This window comes from Paramisgurnus dabryanus, chromosome 7 (assembly GCF_030506205.2).
Source record: "Paramisgurnus dabryanus chromosome 7, PD_genome_1.1, whole genome shotgun sequence".
Classification (NCBI taxonomy): domain Eukaryota; kingdom Metazoa; phylum Chordata; class Actinopteri; order Cypriniformes; family Cobitidae; genus Paramisgurnus; species Paramisgurnus dabryanus.
In genome coordinates, this window is record NC_133343.1 from 36534053 (window position 1) to 36556016 (window position 21964).

Sequence of the window (21964 nt, forward strand, 5' to 3'; positions counted from 1 at the left end):
CAGCGCTCTTAGATGTAAACTTTTAGGGAGGTAACGTTACCACAACAATGTAACATCGTGTGTACAATTAAAATACACTTGGAATATATCACAACAATCATTTTCTCTGGACCGATCTGTTTAAAAGGATGCAAAAACACAGTTTGGAACTCCAGGTAAGGATACTTACATTTGGACACTTGATAATTTATTTTCGCGTGACGTGACTACTAAAACACGGTGTGAGATATCACCACTGATATTTATAAGCAGAAATACTCTCTGACTTATAAAAAACTGGTTACAATGTAAAACACTTAAAGGGACAGTAAGTAGGGTTTTAAGTGTTTTATTAATCAAAATCAAAGTCTTTATTCATAAATATGTCCTTGTTGGTATCAAATGACCTCTGCCAGTGATCTGACATTTCTTTGTAAGCTTAGAATATCTTCTCTTTACTTACATTGAACGGGTAAGTCCAAGGAGCCTTCCATGTCGTTCCACCGTATTGATAAACTATAATAGCAGAGAGGGACAAAAAGCACTAGCCTACCAGCGCGTTTCCACAACACGTTTTCATTCAGAACACGTGAACCAGTAGCAACGGACAAGGAGATCAGTGATTACATAACGGCTACCGTAGTTGCAACACGCATTTGGAAAGGCGAGGCGCTAGAGAGCACCGTTCGTTTAAATGCAAAATTAAATTCTTACCACTAGATGGGGAAAATCCTACTTATTGTCCATTTAAAGCAACAGTATGTAGGATTCTGGCCAAAACTGGTACTGCAATCACAAAACCTGTGGCTAAAACTGGTACTGCAATCACACAACTGGTGGCCAATACACAAAATGACAACATAAACATCAGTTGAGGCTGGCCAGACCACTGTTTGTATTTGAAATGAAAATTATTTCTTAATGTCTAGTGACATATCACGGCCATTTTATGATTAATTGATATACATTTCTTACATACGGTTCCTTTCTGTTTTATGTAGTTCTGACAAGAACTAAGTCCAGTAATAAAGCGAGTGCTCGTACCGCATTAAGATGAAATGGAAATCAATAGTATATTTATACAATTGTATTAACTTTTACCTCGCGCCAAAACAATAACAACACAAAATACACTAAATATGAATAAAAATACAAGGAATAGTTTCATGACACCAGATACTGCTGGTTTGATCTCATTTTTGACCATCAAACAGATAGGCCTACATCAGAGCCAAGGAATCCCTGTCAGAGATGTAGCCAAGATCAGGTCAAGAGTGAACACTGACGTCCGTTGGTGCGATTGGTCTTGTCCGAATCTTTCTAAGCAAATGTTCAAATAGGCGCTATCTTTTCTAATTGATTGCAGATTTGAATATTATACATATAAATATATATATATATATTCTTGACCGAACTAATCTTAAAACTACACTTTGTGACCAAGAAACGGTAATATTAAGAAACGACTATTCCGAGTTATTATGACATTCCGAAAGTGTTATCTGTCATTCTGGCCTTCAAATCCGTGGCGGAAGAAAGAAGTTCCTGAAGAAGGAGGCTTTTTAAATAACTCCGTTTTCTTGTTTTCTTTTTTAAAAACGTGTGCCGTCGAACTGTTGTATAAAAACAATATCGCTCTTGGTCTACGGCCTCGTGCCTAATCACAGCCATGATGATATTAGAGCTGCAACTATCGACTATTTTTTCAACCGATTAATCTATCGATTATTTTTTCGATTAATCGAATAGTCTAATGATTTTTTTATACATATAATTCCCCAACAAATAATAAATGTAACATCTGCCATTAACGCCAACATTTTATTTAAGCATTTTCTTAATTAAACAAACACACAAACCAAAATTTTCAACATGAAAAATAAAGTGGCAGTGCCACTTTAAAAGAGGCATTATTCACCTTAAACAATAAAATAGGCATATATTAATATTTTAAACATTAGTTTATGATTAGTACATGCATTAACTCAGCATTAGTTCAGACTGAAGTAAAAATAAGTTCATTGTGATTCATGAACCCTTATATAAGATGTAATGGTTATATTATTACTGTTAATATTATTACTATTAGTAGTACTGCATTCTCATTTAACTTTAACATTTAACTTTTCTTAAGTTCCGGGTAAAAAACAAGTTCAGTTAGTGTGATCTTCTAATATTTTATAAACAGCGTTTACGCCGCTGTTACTTTAAATAAACGCATGTCAGGAATACCTTACAAGACGAGCTTCTGTAATATCTGCGCACATATTCGCAAAAAAGACGTTCATTGGGAACTCCGCACTGCCAGCTGGCTTTCAGTGCACGCGGGCACATGCCTATCAGTTCTCAATGTGACAGTAACTTATTATTTCATAACTTCTTAATATAAAAACATGTCCTGCTCTTTATTTACTGTTTCAACATACTGCCCAGAAGCGATGCAATGTCACGTCTGTCAGGCGTCTCGCAGCTCGTATTAAATGAAGATGTAAACGCAGCTGTATTAAGCACAATATGTATTGATTCTATTGTTTATAGAGTAAGTATAAAAACTTACTGTAATAGTTCAAATTCTTACGCTGACGTCTCGTCATTTTGAGGTCGGAGAGCTCCAGGTTTTCTTCTTTTAAGATGATCATACACAGGTGTTGCGCTGCTGTGGTATGCCATTTCAGTTTTACACAGTATGTGTTTTATTTGGTCTCTGCTTAAAGTATTCCCACACTTTTGATCGCGTTCTGTCTGTTTGGTATAACACTTGTATCACCCGGTCGGAGCTGAAGCCGCCTTCATTTCAAAATGTAAACAGTGCGACGCATCGACGCATTTCCGGCAAATCGACGTAATTACGTAATCGACGTAATCGACTACGTCGACGCGTCGTTCCAGCCCTAGATGATATAGAGCTATACCACACTCCTACTCGAGCAATATTGCTTATATCTACAGTAAGTAGCTGCTGCCAAACTACAGCACATTTTTTACAGTATATGAGTACATAGGATCACAATATCAAACACCTCACAGCCGCGTCGGCTTTAACCTGATGCTCCATTTGCTGAGCGCAGGCTTTTACGTGCTTGTGTTCAGACGTCGTATGGCTCTACACAACACCATATGCCTCAGGAGACAGTTTGAGGATCTGTAGCACACATTAAATCTTCCCGCATAACACATCCCTCACTAAAACCTTCTTCCAAGAAGGGGCTGCACGCCAGATGCCTCCGCTCCACAACTACAATCACAGCTTTGATTATCCTCGGGGCTTGTGCGCGAGCTTAAATAACGTTTAATGAAACAGGCACCGGGGAAGGACGGCCTACCCTCGCAGGCTGAATTTGCAATGGCGCTGGATGAGAGGGGTTCAGGAGATTGAACTTAATGCACTTTGAAAGTGATGGACACTAGACCTGCCAACAGAGGGACATCCATCAAAAGGCTCCAGGATTCAGCCATCCCGACAGGAAACAGGAAGCCCTTGATTAGCCTTTCCATTAAGCTTGATCAATTCAGATAAAGGCACATGGATCTGTCTTTCTACAGCCCGGGAGGAAAACGTTAATCTGAACTCATCGAACCAGACACTTCATTAAAATACAGTAGTAAGGAAGATATTTAAGCCTTGATAAATCACAATGTTTGTGAGGGGAATACGTCTGCATAACCATTATTACCTTCAAAGTCTTTTCATAAGACGGCACTGTTAGATTTCATTACATTTATGCATTTGGCAGACGCTTTTATCCAGAGTGACTTACAGCGCACAATAAGCTATACAGTACAGGCTATGTGTGTTCCCTGGGATCAGACCTATGACCTTTTGAGCTGCTAACACAATGCGCTACCAACAGAGCTTGAGGAAGCACTTTTTATATATCTTTTATATAGGGGGCTATATCTCAAGATGGTGAAAATCATAATGTAAACTTCATTTCTACAGGGTCACTATAAACAGTCGGACTGTTCAGTCAAGGAAGGATAATAAAGCCTATTTTAAACTAAACACCATAAAACAGTTGTTCTCAAACTTTTTTTAGCATGCGTTCCCCTTTGTGTATGGCGCATTCCTTCATGCCCCCCAAAGAAAATTTATGAAAAGAAACTGTTTTAAAACTCAACTTTTGATTAAACAAAACATATTAAATGATATGAAGTAGTGCTGTTGGTTAGTAGTCTTATTTGTTAGGTTTAATTGCACAGAATTCATGAAACATTAATTTATTTTATAAAATGTCATAAAACTGGGGCCCCCATGAGACCATCTCACGGCCCCGGCCCCCAGTTTGAGAACCACTGCCTTAAAAGAAGCGCATACTTATTCATTTTGCTGACGCTTTTATCCAAAGCGACTTACAATTGCAATATATGTCAGAGGTCACACGCTTCTGGAGCAACTATGGGTTAAGTGTCTTGCAAAGGGACACAATGGTGTTTCAAAATGGATTCGAACCTGGGTCTCTCACACCAAAGGCGAGTGTCTTATCCACTGCGCTATCACCACCCCACATATATAATTGTGGTGGTCCCTGATCATTTTAGTTTGACCTTTAAAGTTAACAAAACACACTTCAGCAAGAAGTGCTTTATAATCTGTGACTTCACATAACACATGCTTTGCAAAGAGGTTGTTATTGAAAGCCAAAGTAACCCTGACAGCGGCCCATATGCAGTCAAAAAAAGGTCCCAAGCTGTCAGTGGGGCAGTACCCTCTAAAAAGATCCTAATACGAACAATTTAGGTACAGATATGTATACATTTGGTACCAATATGTACCTTTGAGGTACTTATATGCACTCTATGGTGCTAATATGAACTTTTTAGGCGCAAAGATGTACTTTCATTTCTTGGTCCCAGAAAATGCCCGTAAAATTGTCAGACAGGCTTCTGTGTGAATGCAAACACACCCCGTAAATGTCCTGTGATTGCTCCTGGAAAGAGGACCTAGTGACATTCCCATAACATTCCCGGAAAGCACTCTGTGCCAACAAGACGCAGAAACAATCCCGTAAGGGGCGTGCCATAGTGAGGACATGTGCCTCATCCCAACAATTAAGTTATGGATCAGCTTTTTTTTATGAGGGATTTACATGAAAATCAACATTTACACTGAGAAATGTGTGCAAAATGGAGCTAAAATCATTCACCAACGACGTACTAGAACGTTGCGTCACGTGATGCTTTATAATCTTATTGTAAACAAACATGCATGTGAGTGGTTCCTGCAGAGAAAAATAACCGATAATAAGCAAACTTCAGATGTTGTGGAGAAAAAACTACCTTTACTGGATTTTTACTATATTCAGATTGCAGTGTGAATGAACCAAAAATCAAACAATCCCGGACAAATCCCAGATGCATTTTCCATGTACTTTCCATAATGTCTGTGTAAAAAAGGCTATTGTTGAGTCAAATATAAAGATTTTCTGGGCTAATTTAACCTAATGGCTGGGTTTGTCCCTTTATGACCCAATGCTAGGCTGAAAATAATCCAGCATTTTTACAGTTCAGTTTCCCATAGCAAATCCTAAAGTAAACAACAGTATTTTTCATGTGGGTGTGCAGAACGTTCTTTGCAATTGCAAAGTGGCTGAGGCACAATTTTCTAAAGCAACGATGCAGACGACCATAAGATTTGTTTTTGTCACGCCGAGTCGCCATTTAACTCACCTGTAAAAGGGAGCCGGGTGACCTTGAGCTTCGCAGCTGAACACCACCTCCTTGTTCTTCTCCATGGAGTCTACTGGAAACACAATGCTGCCCGGTTGCTTCGTAAACACAGGGCTCTGCAGAGTATTGCCTGCTGTGAAACAGAGAGAGATAGACAGTGATCAGCACGCTCCACTTACATAGACACCCAACCTGCTTGCAAAACAAGCTATTAACCGGTGGCGTTGAGCGGCCCGGAGCTGGTAACCCATTAAGAGTCAAACCGCAAGCAGACAAAACATATCAATTAATTCAAATAACGCCACTGTAACGAAATCTCCGTTGATTGATGGTTCGAGGACACACGTTTATCGTTTTCCATCAACGCTGTGGTCTGTTTTTAGCCATTGCTGCATGTGAAAAGCATAGTTGTAATGGAAAACGTGCAATTAGACTTGTGGTAAGCACCGGTCAGCGATTTGAGATCTTGTAAGGTGAGTCGCACAATTCACACTGTTGGAGGCACTATTACAAAATGCCTTAGTAATGGCAAGTGGCAAAACTAACTGATTATGATAACAAAGATGAAGAAAAACACTGGTAAAAGTCAATATGAACGTAATTGAACTGAACGTTCACAACCCAATTTGCTTTAGTAATGCGTTGAAGAAACAGATTATTCAGCTTCTTTGCTGCTTTGAATCAATATGTATAATGAAAACGGCTATAAAACCGAACATGACAGAGTTAAATAAATGTAGGACCGCTCTTCAGTCCATAGAACGAGAGCATTAAGCAAATGTCACAAAAGTCATTTTTTGCATAATTAATATAAAAATACATCTAACGGCAAAACTGTCACTTATACAAATCCTCGTAATTGTCCACTTAGAGCATCAGCTAATTAAATACATTTACATTTGTGCTTTTGTTTTGTGCATTATCGCAAAGATACCTCGGATCTCCGGCCAACAAAAGAGAAGGTAAAAACACAGGAACCTGAACTGAGCCTAAATAAACCCGACTGGCGCAGACATAACAACCTCTAAAGGTCACCTGGCTTACTAACAAGCGCCAAGAGCGAACATTTTCTCCCCGGCACGGGGAACATCACTGCGTATTTCAGCTCCGAATCAACTGAAAAGTGCTTTTAAACAGCAGGAGGTGATCAGTGTATCGTTCATAGCAGTAAATAAACACGAGAGGCTTCAAAAAACACATTATTCAAAACACTATTTAAACAAGTAACATAAAGGGAAAAGCAGCAGAACCGTTGCTGTCTCTGAGAAATCCATTTAATTCCATGGATTTATTGAAAACGACTCCGCGAGAGGTTTGCGAACAGCTTGTATTGCTCGCAGGAGACAAACCAGGAAATTTTAAGCTTCCTGTTTAGAAACCAAAATTTCATTTCCTGAGGTCTTTTTCTTAAGCACGTCTTTCTTTTAAGACAGTTGCATATTATGTTTTTTGCCAAAGGCAATGCAAATGGGTTTTGTACTTCAGACAGTGCTCAAAATCTTTTGGCCTAAATATCCCAATAGTAAATATAAAATAGGCCAAATTTATTCTGCATATGCAAAATTACAGGGATAAATGAATGCATTTAGGGGCTCTGCTCTTTGCCCTATGGAAATTGGGAAACAATATTGCAGATATAAATGTATGAAATAAAATAATATCAGTTTACATTTTGCAGCCCCAGAGACTTCAAATATATTTGTTAGGGCTGTCAATCGATTAAAATATTTAGATTAATTACATGATTTTCATGAGTTAACTTCACATTTTTATCTGTTCTATATTTACCTTAATTGGACACTTTTCAAGTTTTTAATACTCGATTCAACATGGGCATGGACAAATACGGATGATTTTGTGAGATTTAAAAACAAAATAACTGCATCCATACCTTAAAGGTGTAGTCTGTAAGTTTTTAGAAGGATCTTTTGACAGCAATGCAATATAATATAGATAACCATGTTTTTAGTGGTGTATAAAGACCTTACAAAATGAACTGTATTGTTTTTATTACCTTAGAATGAGCCGTTTTTATCTACATACACCGCGGGTCCCCTTACATGGAAGCCGCCATTTTGCAACATCATGTTTCTACACTAGCCAAAACTTACAAATTGCTCTACAGAGGGATGACAGGCGATGCATGTTTGTCCTGTGACGGCTACCGTAGCCTCTCTATGTGCTTTGAAAGAAAGGGTTCAACTCGCAACCTCACCACTAGACGCCACTAATATCTACACACTGCACCTTTAAAGTCACTGGAAAAATTATCAGATATTTTCCCCAAAGAGTTAACCAAACATTCACTCAAGACATAAGAGATTATATCTGTGTGAATTTTTGTCAAAACAGATATTTTTAAAACTGTAATTCTGCATATGTGTGAATATTTTGGGTTTGCATGCCTTGGTGCATGCAAACGTGTCAGTCAGCGCAAGGAAGATTATATTTTAAGAATAACTGTTTTAACATCAAGCAAGTGCACTTTATTTTCTAATTCCTGCAAGTTTTAAAACCGAAACCAAAATCTCAGATATGCAAGTAGATGGACACACATCCTTTGTATAAGTTTAGGACGGTACACCTCTCAAAAAACGTACCAGTTAGGGATGCATATCAATTAATCGCAATAAATCTATGGCAGAATAAAAGTTTTTGTTTACATCAGATATGTGTGTGAACTGTGTATAATAACTTTGTATAGATAAATGCACATGCATGCATGTATATATTTAAGAAATGTTTTCATGTGTATATACATTTGTATATTTATAATAATTTATATTATATATAAATACAAATCCATAATAAATAAATAAATTTTACTTAAAATTATACATGTATGTGTGCATATTTACATATAAATAATTTTTAAACACAGCTCACACAAATATATGATGTAAACAAAAACTTTTATTCTGCTATAGATTAATTGTAATAAATCGTTATGCATTCCTGGTACAAATAAAGATCCTTGTAGACGTTTGATGACTATTTACTGATTAAGGATTACAATTTGTCCAACAATGTGCTAGGCCTAGGATCAAACAGAAATTGCATGTTGCATTAAATGCACATTAATAAAATTATACATATATATAAGTTTAAATGTGTGTGTGTGTGTTTAGCAGATGTTACAGTAGATTATCTTCATTCAATAGTTAGAAATGCCTTAAAACCATTTAAAAGAAAACTACATATGTTTCATCCTGCAATGCTTTCACAGACTTCATATAAAAGCACTCTTACACTTTAACATTATATTCTAAAACTATAATGAAAATAGACTCCACAGTGGTAAGATTAAAACCGTCTGGGAACAAATTTGGAAGAAAAAATATGCATAATTTTTTAATAAACAGATATGTATATGCATATATGTATGTGCAAAAATAACAAACTAATCAAGTGGCTTCCTGCTGGGAAATCTAAGCCGAGAATATGTTATAATATATGTTAAAATACGAATGTTTTCCAAACAAATTAAAATTAAAATTGCATGTCAGTCAGCCTTTACAATCACTGCGGTACTAAGTGAGTTACTTTATTGGGATGTGTGTATGTGTGACCAGGTACAGATGGCTGTCTTATGCAACTGAAGTCGAATTTCATCCACGTAACATGCCACAAAGGGGCAAGGCAGATCAGAGGTGACTGTGTGTGAATCACTGCCACAGGTACGCCTGCTGTCCCTGGTGCTTTAATTGGGCTTGTATTGCTTCCCATCAAACAACTAGATGCTTCATTTCAGCTCCAGCTGTCGGCTCTAATTCCCCTTGTGACATGACTATGACAGGCCCTTATTTCATTGTCAAAGGCACTATGATGCATTCCCTCTTCCTGAAGATAAACGCTGCCCGACAAACATTGATCGGATTTGTTTGGTAAAAATACAGATCCCATTTGAGCATTTTTGGGTGGGGTTTTCTTTCCTACATGCTCATTGTGTTATTATACACCATTCATTTTTTATTTTAGTTATTTCAAAGAAATCATATTTTTGTATAGCTCATTGGCAGAGCATTGGAACAAGAATTTGACAAAATACCACACAAACAAACAGAGCAATGGTTTGAAAGTACCAAAGTCATAATAATTATGTGTAAAATGTGGCTTATAATGTAATGGCTTAGAAGGCTAAGTGAGCTTTTTGTCCTTCTGCTATATGTGGAGACATAACTCAACTTCTGAAAATAGGTAATCTAGACAGTAAATATAGGCTAACTTACAAAAAACTATATTCTTTATGGGCCAGTTTCTCGGACAGGGTTTAGATTAATCCCGGACTAGGCCTAAAACCCGGACTAGGCGCGTAGACTGTACGATGATGACACAGAAGCTTCGGCGGCTACGTCATACGTTAGCGCAACGTCAATAGCATGCGCTCGTGGTAAACAAATCAAAGTAGGAAGATAGTAGCAGCAAACACACTGTGCGGTGATCATGCTGAATTTCTGACAATGTCAGAAAACTAACGTAGGCTATCTTTGGACGCAAGACCGGGAAAACGGTCGTCTTTGAACCTCTCTCACTGTACGACATAGGACCACCGATGAAAATCCACGATCATAGAAATCGCGACGATTGTTTCACGATGGCAATCTTTCGTCTGGGACAGCCAATAATCGTGCAGTGTATCCCGGGCTTTAGTTATATTAGGTCATTTAAGTTTTTACAAACAAACCTTACAAAAAAAAAAAAACTGGTCTGCATCTTAAGACAAAACAATGGCACTGATATATGTTAAGATGCCAGTAAAAAGTGTTTTTAAATGAAGGCAGCTCAAATTTGCATTTTGGTCTGGGACTAGGATAAGACCTTTCCGGGAAACTGCCCATAAATGTATAGCTAAATCGAAATGAATATTGTACAAAAAATAAACCATATGCTTAACATTCCTGTAGCTCCAATGTTATAGCAGTGCACGAGCAACGCAAAAGTCATGCCTTCGATCTCACAGAACCCACATACAGTATGCTGTAACACAAAAAAATTCAACTTAAAAAAGTGTTTGTGCTATCTTAAAATTTTAAATTAATTCAACTTAAAAATATTAGTTAGCAAAAAAAAAATTTAAAAATGTTGATTCAACTAATATTTTTAAGTTGAATTAACTTATAGGTTAGGCAGCAGGAACATTTACTTTTTAAGTTGAAACAACAAATCTTTCCCATACAGCAAAAAATATATATTTTTAAATATATTTAAATGAAAATATTTTTTTTATAATGAAAAATATGTTTTTGTAAACATATTCCAAAATATATTTTAAAAGTAAATACATTTTAAAGCATAAAAAATATATTTAGCCCTCTGTATATTTACTTCGCACTGGAAGAAAAACTTTGTTTATTTTACAAACCTGTTAAAATAACAGTTTTAAAAAGGTTAAAATCAAATATATTTTTAACTTCAAAAATATAATTTATAAAATTAGCTTCTATTTAGCATATATTTAAAATATATTTAGGCAAAAATTAGAAGTATATTTGCTTGCCCTTGACATACATTTATGAAGGTTAAAACTAAATATATTTCCAAAAATTAAAAAAAAAAAAATCAATTGAGCATAACATTCTACAAAATGTATTTAGCATATATTTAAGATAAATTTTTGGCCATAGAATTTTTTTTTTTTTTTTTGCAGTATGTGTTTTCACAGTGTACTGTTAAAATTGCACTGAACAGTATACCTTGAATGCACTGTAAGTTGCTTTGTATAAAAACATCTGCCGAATGCATAAATGGGTTTTAAACATAAACACGCACTTTAAACATATTCATTTGGTTTACACATGTAACATAACAACACTTAGTGCAGTTGTACAGCTATAGGGAAAAATAATGCAAAAGCAAACCGTGAACAGTTGTCTTAATACATAAACAGGGACCGGAAAAAATATTTACACAACAAGAACTTAGTTTGAAAAACTTTACTTCTCATGTCTGAGTGTGCACTCATTTATTAATGTTATACTGTTGATGTTGGATGAAGTGGGGCCAATCACCTGTACAAACAGGATATATCTAGAGAATTTATAACATCTGACACATAACATGAGACATGTTTCAGAAGACTTGCATCATGTCTCACTCCATGGCAACGTAAAGCCGCAAAAACAACTCGACACAACAGCCGACGAGCAGGTTTTACTACGACAGACGTATGTTTGCAAGCCATTTGTGCTTTAATACAGGAAAGAGTGAACTAAGCTAACATTTTAATTACAGCAGCGATCTTCAACACCGAATTAAACGGTGTTACCAGCACAATTATTCCAAAGCAGGTGCTCGTGCCCTTCGGGACGGGGATTCGGCTCAAAACTGCAAGAGTGCACCTCCTGTTCTTCAACAGGCATGTGTTTTGATCAACCAGATATCTCTGAAAGTCAATTAACAAGGCATACATATTAAAATATCCCGATAGTGTCAAGAAAGAAGAATGAGAAGATGACAAGGGAGCAAATGTTAGTTTGTCGCATCTTCCTTTGCTGTTACAACAGTAAGCTTTTTTATTTCTGCAGCTATCAAATTATGGTGGAATCCCCCAACAATATAAAAAAATGCATTTGGCTTTTCAAATGCCAAACTGGGCTCGTTCTACCATAACATGTTGTGAGTGCCACAAATTAGCTTTGGGATGAAGTCAGAGGGAGAGAGATGCTGATCGAGAGAAAGGAAGCAGGAACGCGACGGATGCCGGATTTCATGAATAAAACATTTATCGATATATGCATATGCTGAGGAAAGTGTCGAGCGAGCGCGAACAAAAACAATATGAAGCAGGTGCTAAATAGGGAAACAAAACAAAACGAAAAAATCGAAAAGGTAGAAAGGAAAACAGGGCAAAGAGTGATTCGCTGACTTCACCTATTAGCAAGGGCTTGCCTGCGTAGCCGTCTGGGGACGCGCGGGGCCCTCGCGCAGCCGCCAGTAGAATAATTGCATCCCCCGAGATGGAGCAGGTAAGTCCACCCGGAGCAAAGCACAGTCTTGGCTTTCATCAACAAGAAGTCAGCTCCTGCTAATATAGTCATCAACGAAACGCATCCAAATGAAATGAAAGCTAATGGATGCTTTAGAGCAGTCACTTGCAGGAACCGAAGGAGACTGGCATTAAGACGTCATCCAAGATTATTTTTCACAAAGTCAGGAGGTACTTGAAATATCACAGGCGCTGGAGTGTCTCACAAAAAATTGATTACTTGGGGCTTCTGGTCTCCTTCAAAGTCCAGATGGAGAGAATCAGGCCGAGGACGGAAAAACGCACACGTGGATCAGGACCAGGCTGCGGGCCGATCACGGCCACAGCTGTGCTCTGCTGGATGGTCTTATGGAGATGTCAGTAGGGCTGTGTTAATAGGACACTACCACCGTTGGCCTGGCAACAGGACACTGTGTGGCACAGAGCAGATGTTGCCGTCTGTATATTGGGCTCTATCCGACAAGTAAAGGTGCAAAGGAAAGCATCAAGAAAAGATAAACAATAACATAACATAAGATGTTGTCAGTATCCCTTATCTGATCTTCTTTCACCTACTTTGTGGTTTACAATGATTTATGATAAAGGTACAACAAAACAGCTTCCCACAATCATACAGAATCAGTATAGAATACTATACACTGTCAGTTTTTGTTTATGCTTTTGTGATACCGTAACCGTAGTGTGCTTTTTCAGGGTTACTATACATTCTCCTATCTCCGTTTAATATGCAGAGACAGCTAAAATGTGCATATTAAAAGTGAAAATTCTGTCATCATTTACTCATCCTCATGTTGTTCTTAACCTGTATGAATTTCGTTTTTCTGATAAACACAAAATAAAATATTTTGAGAAATGATGCTAAACACACAGCAGATAGTGACCATTGACTTCCATAGTAGGAATAAAAAGTATGATGGAATTTAATGGCTAACGTCAACTGTGTACTTACCATCATTTATCAAAATATTTTCTTTATCATTTATCACAATACTTCCAAAAAAAATGTCCTACTATGGAATTCAATTGTCACTATTTGTTGTGTGTTTACCATCATTTCTCAAAATATCTAATTTTGTGTTCATCAGAAAACAGAAATTCATACAGGTTTAGAACAACATGAGGATGATCATTAGAGAGAAGACACTTTGAGCTTCATTTTCCAGGTTTCAAAAACAATATTAAATTAAAAATTAAAAAAGTTAGAGGCTACAGTAATTTGGAATAAAACTTTTTTATTACTAAAAAACTTAAAGATAAATGTGTGTGTGAAACCTAGAAATGTACTGTAATGATCCCAAAGCCACAAGTCTAAAGAAGTTATGTTTCACGTTTGAAGTCAATAGGCCCAAAAATGGGGTTCTTGCAAGGGTTTTTGTAAGACTAGTGCCTTTCTAAGTGCCAGTCAGCCCCAAAATAAAAGTCTTTTGTTTACATGTATACGTTCTTATTATTATTTATCCTTATGTTAGCATATAAAATGCAGATTCCACACCAGAAAATAAAACATCACGCAAAGATCGTTGGATTCGTTATCTAATTGGCTACACGTTCTGTCTATCATTATTTTCCATGAAGTCATTGGAGGAACGAGCGAGTCTAGATATTTTGTATTATACTTCCGCCTACTTTTAGAAACAAAGTTTGACCGCGGGTTTATGTGTTTAGCGGAACCTAAAGTGTAATCTCATACACAGTGTTACGATGTAAATAGTCCTCAGATTGTATATTATATTCTATTACAAGACGGTCATGCGAAATCTGATGTAAACAACAGACTATATATCTATATTTCATAGATTATACACATTTGTGGACAAAAATGGTCATTGGATGTATTCTATTAAAAGTAAGAGGTCCCGTTGATATTCTGCATGTTGTCATCTGGACTTTTGTCACAAATACTACATTTATGATGCTAGAGTATCTGTATCTCAAAACAGAGACCATACACTGATGCTAAACCCGTAGACCTTTAAAACGATGTATAGTAATGTTAATATTATTAATGTTTGTAGACAGTAGGCTATATATATATTGTTAGCAGCGTTAAAAAAAAACTGACGTCATCCCACCCACGAATTAGTGCGCGTAGAGAGGTTAAAGTGAACTATCCCTTTAACAAATAATTTGAAATTTTTGATACACATGTGCATTATTGTTTTCACAGTTAGTGTCAATGTACTTTTTTAAAATGTTTTTATTTTCCTAAAGTATCTACTATCTATACTACTACATACAGTAGCGGCCAAAAGTGATGTCCAGCACAATTTACCTTTTTGCTCTTTATTTAAAAGGTGCATTAAAAACTGACTTCCATAGTAGGAAAAACAAATAATATTGAAGTCAATGTGTACCATCAACTTTTCATTTATCAAAATATCTTTGCTTGTGTTCAATAGAACAAAGAAATTCATACAGGTTTACAACAGCATGAGGGTGAGTAAATGATGACATTTTCAATTTTTGGTGAACTATACCTTTAATGGTTCAGTGGTTCTTTACATATAACATCATGATTTATATAGGGCATTTGGCCACACAAACAGCACTGCCAGATCAATGCAGAGCAGGAAGACTCGCGATTGGTCTGTTTCCTTTGACACGCTCCAATCATCGATCAACACCTTGAAAATATACGAGAAAAATTCCCAACCCGTACAGAAGGCTTTCATAAATCTGCTGCTGAGGGTATTAGTTCCGCTGCGCGGCTAAATCATGGGCTGTCAATAATTCAGCTGAAATAATTTACTTCTCAAGTGCTTTTGACAGCCAAAATATATAACAAGCTATGCATGATAATAGGCAAAATCTGAAGCGGCTGAAAAGACTAGTTTACTTTTGATTAATGAGGTATTAATTAATCTTAACACCATGCTGAATTTTGCAATGATCAGATTAAAGGTTAACAAGTCTTAGCTATGGCCATTGTTATTAATGAAAAGAGATGGATTAGAGCAGTATGACCGACAACTGGGGTCTCGGGAACAGGTCCAATTATTTAATGAAGCTATTGAACTTTTCTGCTCATTGCCATTGTTCAGTTTCAATTTTGGTAAAGATAATACCTTCATACCTTTTCATAATCGAAAGAACCTTTTGCGCACTCTAAGGAAACAGAAAGGGTTTTCAGATGTTAAAGGTTCTTTATGGAACCATTCAGCCAGATTTTTTTTTTTTTTTTTTGAAAAAAATAAAAGTACTTCACAATGCCATTTCTGTAAATGGTTCTTTAAAGCATCTATAACATCTGAAAAATCTTTCTGTTTCACAAAAGATTTTTTAAACATATATATCTTTGGTTCCCACATAGTAGGCTACATATGTAAAGTTCAAGCTCAAAATACTCCAGAGATAATTTATTATAGCATGTTAAAATTGCCACTTTGTAAGTGTGAGCAAAAATCTGCCATTTTTAGGTGTTCTTTTTATATGCAAATGAGCTGATGAAATGCAAACACTGATCGCAATAATGGTGGTTTGTAGAAATTAAAACTCAATTGCGCTGTCAATTATTCTCTCTCCCGTTCTCTCTCTGCTCTAAATGGCAGTGCCATGATTGGATAGGGGTGGTATTCGTATGATAAGATCCCCTTCTGACATCACAAGGGGAGCCAAATTTTAATGACCTATTTTTTCATGTGCTTTCTACATAATGGTTTACCAAAACTAAGTTACTGGGTTCTGGGTTCTTTAACTTTATCACATTTTCTAGCTTGATAGAAGCACTAGGGGACACAATTATAGCACTTAAACATAGACTTTCATGATATGTCCCCTTAAAGGTAAAAAAAGGTTCTTCAGATTATAAAAAATGTATAAAGAAATGGTTATTTAAACAACCTTTGACTAAAAGGTTCTTTGTGGAACCAAAAAGTTTCTTCGATGGCATCGCTGTGAAGAACCTTTCAAGCACCTTCATTTTTAAGAGTGTAAGAGTGCCTTAACATAGTAAATTAAGATGGTATCATTGTAGAGGCCATTCACTATAACAGTATATAAAAATTTTTATTATCTGATGCCATCATTTGTATCGTTGTATCAAGGGAAGGCTGTGCGTTATTAAAATTAAACCCATAAACTCTGGTAAAATCATTGTAAGTTCAAACTGTTATTTATTAGTTTTGAATAATTATTACACAAAATTTCTAAAATTAATACAGGCCATTCACCAAACTGTATTGATACTGGGATGCCACAGTCCTCAATCTTATATTGAACCGGTGATGCAGAAGGTTTTTTATTCCTGCTGTAGTCGTATAGTTATTGTATTGAATTGAATTGTTTTTAATTATATTGTATAAATTGAGCAGTTTAGCCACTAGCCAGATTGTTTAATAAATACAGACCAAAGTTAACCGTGACAACTCGCGTGCGTCTGATGAAACTTTAGTCTACAGTTGAAAAGGTGGCCAATGGGTTTTCCCTTGTGGAGAATAAAAGGCTTCCCAACCTGACCTGAAAGGGGACATATCATGAAAATCTGACTTTTCCCATGTTTAAGTGCTATAATAGGTCCCCAGTGCTTCTACCAACCTAGAAAATTTAAAAAGATCAACCTAGTAACTTAGTTTTGGTAAACCATTCTCTGCAAGCATGTGAAAAACAGCTGATTGAAATTTGGCTCCCTTTGTGATGGCACCCCTCAAACTATCCAACCATGGCACTGCCATTTATTGCAGAGAGAGAGAGAGAGAGAGACAGAGAGAGAATAATTCACAGCACAATTGAGTTTCAATTTCAACAAACCACCATTATCGCGATAAGTGTTTGCTTTTCATCAGCTCATTTGCATTTAAAAGGACGCACTTTAAAACGGCACATTTTTGCTCACACCTACAAAGTGGCAATTTTAACATGCTATAATAAATTATTTATATGGTTAATCTTCACATTTGGGGACACCAAAGATTTATTTGACATCTTAAAAAAAGTCTTGTGAAATGTCCCCTTTAATATTTTAAAGTCAGAATTACAAAGTCTTTCTCTCTTAACCTGGTCTGGGATTTAAACAGATTTGCACAGATGACATTCCCAGTACACTTGTTACTTTGCCTCTCACTAAATAAAAAGTGACAGATATTTAAAGAATTATACTTCTTACATAATGCATGAATGAGATAAGTTTAAATTTAAATGACTTCAGTGTCTGTCACCATGACAACATAGACTACCTTCAATTGTAATATAGTCTGCGCGTCAGGGTGACCTAATACGCTCTCGAAATCGTACTTGGCAAAGGGCCGGAATCAATCAATGAGTACCCAATCAAAAACACCGGTTAACTTTTTCTCTCACTCTCTCTCTCTCTCGCCCGCTCTCTCATTCTAGTCTGAGTCTGGATTCGCAGATTAAAGTGTTATTCATAAAGATGAAAGGCCTTCTCAAAAAAGTGCCTTCTCAAGGTGAGAAAATCAAACTAAGACTCTTGCATTTGGTCTCTAAAATTGAAAAGAAATGTCTGCTTACTGTATTTACTTCAGCTCTTTAATGAAAATCTTTTAAGAAAGATATCATTCTTATTGAAAACATAAGCTTGGGACGGGGCCACGATGGTTACTAATCGAACAACCAACTACACTGCAAAAACTGACTATCTTACTTAGTATTTTTGTCTCGTTTTCAGTACAAATATCTATTAAATAAAATTCTTAAATCAAGATGTTTTTTTCTTGATGAGCAAAATTACCTGAGAAAATAAGTCTAGTTTTTAGACAAAATGTATCAAATTTAAGTGAATTTGTGGATAAAAAAAGCAAAAAATCTCGAATTAAGTGTTTAAGAAAAAAGTTCAAGATTTTTTTGCTTTCCCCATTTGCAGATTTTTTTTTTTGGCTTGTTTTATGCACAAAATCACTTAAATTTGATATTTTTGGTCTAAAAACTATACTTATTTTTTATGTTATTTTGCTCATTAAGAAAATGCATCTTGACTTGAATTTTTTGATATTTGTGCTTAAAACAAGACAAAATACTAACTAAGAAAGTCATATTTTGCAGTGTAGCTCAAGCTATTGTTTATTTATTTTGTAGTACGGGTATTTTTAGTGCTTTAAAAAAACACTTTGACTATTTGATACAATTGAAATGTTTTTACATTACTGCATTTGGCAAATGCATTTATCCAAAGCGATTTACAGTGCATTACAAGGAACGTATACATTTTATCAGTACATGTGTTCCTTGGGAATCAAATCCATAACCTTTTGCCCTGCTAACACAATGGTCTACCAATTGTGCTAACAATCCCTTTAAATAACTGATGCTATATGCACACATTTATATTATTAGTGAAGCATTTTATCTGTAAGTACAGTCCTACTATGAAAACCAATGGAGAATGCAGAACCTACATTCATTCCAGCAATTTCTGAACACAGCAATGCATTTGCAAACGGCCCAAAGAAATGCATCCGTGTCAGGTGAACCCGAAAGCCAATTAGGGTTACAACTTTAACATGCTTTACCGAACAAATCAAATACACCGACCACAATCTCCGTGACCAGGTGGAAGTGAGCGAGTTACAGATTGTACCACAAACCGCTGTGTGAATACAGAATAAATCAGGCACACAAGCACAATGGAAAAACCTGCTGTGGAAAATCCTAAATCTATTGCATTAATTTCCACACACTATAAGCTTTGGGCAGGACAGCTCAGGTCGTGCAGATACGGGCAGATAAGTCTGTTTAGAACCAGGACTTGAAGCCAATTGTGCAGCCGTTCTCCCTTGGGTCTTTGCGGAGTTAAATTTAGAAACACAGTCCCCTCTTTCTCTGAAAAGCGGCGGGATATCTGTAAATCCAACCGTAGCAGACGACACACGGTGTGGCCCGGTGAACTTTCAAGAAAATGTATTCCTCCATGCTCGACGGGCCCCACCACTTCTGATCATGAATTTGTGGGAAAGGATTGACAGAGAGCTATATAAATTGGTTCAAGGTCAGGGAACGAAGAAAATGCCGCTCGCGTCGTTCATGCTCGGCGGGAGCTATTACAGAGAATGGGGTTTTGCGAGATGGGGCTAGCCCGACGGCAAAAGGGAACATTCATCTTTGGTCTATAAATGATAATGGAAAGAAAAAGATATAGATATGAATACTTTACCCACACATGAATACGACTTGCGTTAAATATTGATGTGTGGGAATAATGCAAATGATGATGTAACCGAGGGCATTTTTTACTGCTTTGGTCGTATTCCATTTGCCCATTCACATTTCATTCACTGTGTCAGATCTGGCTGTTTGAAAAAGCTGTCTTAAAGGGATTTTTTTTTCTTTAATAGAAATGAATGGAGAAGACTAAGGGTAGATATTGTATGTGTGCAATATGAATTGAAAGTTATGCCAAAGAACACATTATGGCAAACAAATCACAGCTGTCCGATGAAAGCCTTGAATCAAAATGTTTGGTTATTTTTAAAGAGCGCCAATAATCTGATTCACGATTTTACATTTCCTTTAGTTTGTAAATGTGTATTAGTACATGTTAATGATATGCAAAAGGTACAAACCCCAAAGTAAACGATGAGGTGAGTTATCATCTCCAAAGTAAATCTCTTTTCTTGGACTACAACAAACACACGGATTGTAGGCAACAGTTTACTTCCTAGGATTGGTGATGTAGACAAGACCGACATTATCATAATTTCTCCTGCTTGGACTCACAGCCTGTAAGTTAACTCCTGTTAGCATTGCATTGTGACCGAATCTTTCAAACATGGTAAGGAGCGTCACGTTCCAGCTGACATCAGAGTTATTCAGGCCATATTTTTGTTAATCCCCCTTTATGTCTGCCTGTGGGTTTGCAAATGTTTAACAAATGAAAAGTATTGAAAAGAACTAAATAATCAAAACTGACAAAACTCGAAACTATTTTGTAGGACAAACAACGAACCCCCACATCACCTTTACTTTGAACGGAGTGCCTAAAACCGTATCAGCTTTGCAAAGTATAGTTTATTAGACTCGTACATAAACAGACGTTTGACGCATGCACATTGCGACAAAATGTAAAATGTAGTGTGATGCACTGGGACATTTTAAACCCTACTGAAAAATCCAGCAAAGACCAGCATAAGCTGGTTTTACCTGGTTTAAGGTGGCAGTAGCTGGTCTAAGCTGGTCCATCCAGCCTGGCAAAGCTGGTCAAGCTGGTGGGTCAGCTGGTCTTCCAGCATGACCAGCTTAGTCCAGCTAGATCAGCTTAAAAAGTGATCAAAACACAGCTAGACCAGTGTAAAAAGTGAGCAAAACACAGCTAGACCAGCGTAAAAAGTGACCAAGATTCGGTCACAATGCAATGCTAACAGGAGTTAACTTACAGGCTAGACCAGCGTAAAAAGTGACCAAAACACAGCTAGACCGGCGTAAAAGTGACCAAAACACAGCTAGACCGGCGTAAAAAGTGACCAAAACACAGACCAGCGTAAAAAGTGACCAAAACACAGCTAGACCAGCGTAAAAAGTGACCAAAACACAGCTAGACCGGCGTAAAAGTGAAGTGAACAAAACACAGCTAGACCAGTGTAAAAAGTGACCAAAACACAGCTAGACCAGTGTAAAAAGTGACCAAAACACAGCTAGACCAGTGTAAAAAGCAGAGATGGGACCAAGTCACACATGTGCAAGTCTCAAGTAAGTCTCAAGTCTGAACCTTCAAGTCTCAAGTAAGTCCCAAGTATTTTTTTCTTGGGCAAGTCAAGTCATGTCGAGTCACAGGCTATGTCAAGTCAAGTCAAGTCCTGTAGTAGGTCAAGTCAAGTCCAAGTCAAGTCACCTTATTATTGTAATTTTACCTGCAGAATCTGATCTTAATAAAGTGACAAGATATACAGTAAGTAACTATCAGTAAATTACAATAATTTGGATTTGCATTGTAAATACTCATGTTCAGTAAAATACATCTTGGAATCAAACAAAATTGTAACTTCATAAATTATTTATTTTTCACTTCTGCCAACCGTGTTTAAAATGTTTGAAATTTTCAACATTGAGTCCATAAAACAAATAACAGCTTAACATCCAACAGACCCCTCTCTGAACACCTCCCTCTCTCTCAAACACAGTTTACATACAACATTAAACTTTGTTACATTTCTCTCCCCTCTCTCTCTCTCTCTCTCTCTCTCGCACACACACACACACACACATTCTGGTTTCCATGTTTTGTGGGGACATTCCATAGACGTAATGCATTTTATACCATACAAACTGTATATTCTATTCCCCTTACCTGCCCCATTCCCTAACCCCAACCATCACAAAAACCTTTCTTGTACCTTAGATTTTCAATAAACATCATCTTGTTAGATTTATAAGCTTGTTTCCTCA

At 36.7% G+C, this 21964-nt stretch overlaps 1 protein-coding gene across 2 annotated transcripts in view; it reads right to left on the reverse strand.

Moving 5' to 3' along the window:
- Positions 1-21964, reverse strand: part of cntn4 (contactin 4) — a 201993-nt gene that overhangs the window by 134095 nt on the left and 45934 nt on the right. For both annotated transcript variants that reach the window (XM_065279757.1, XM_065279756.2), the window contains exon 3: positions 5647-5779. In XM_065279757.1, the coding sequence (XP_065135829.1) occupies positions 5647-5779 (133 nt within the window). The remainder of the gene's footprint in view (positions 1-5646; positions 5780-21964) is intronic.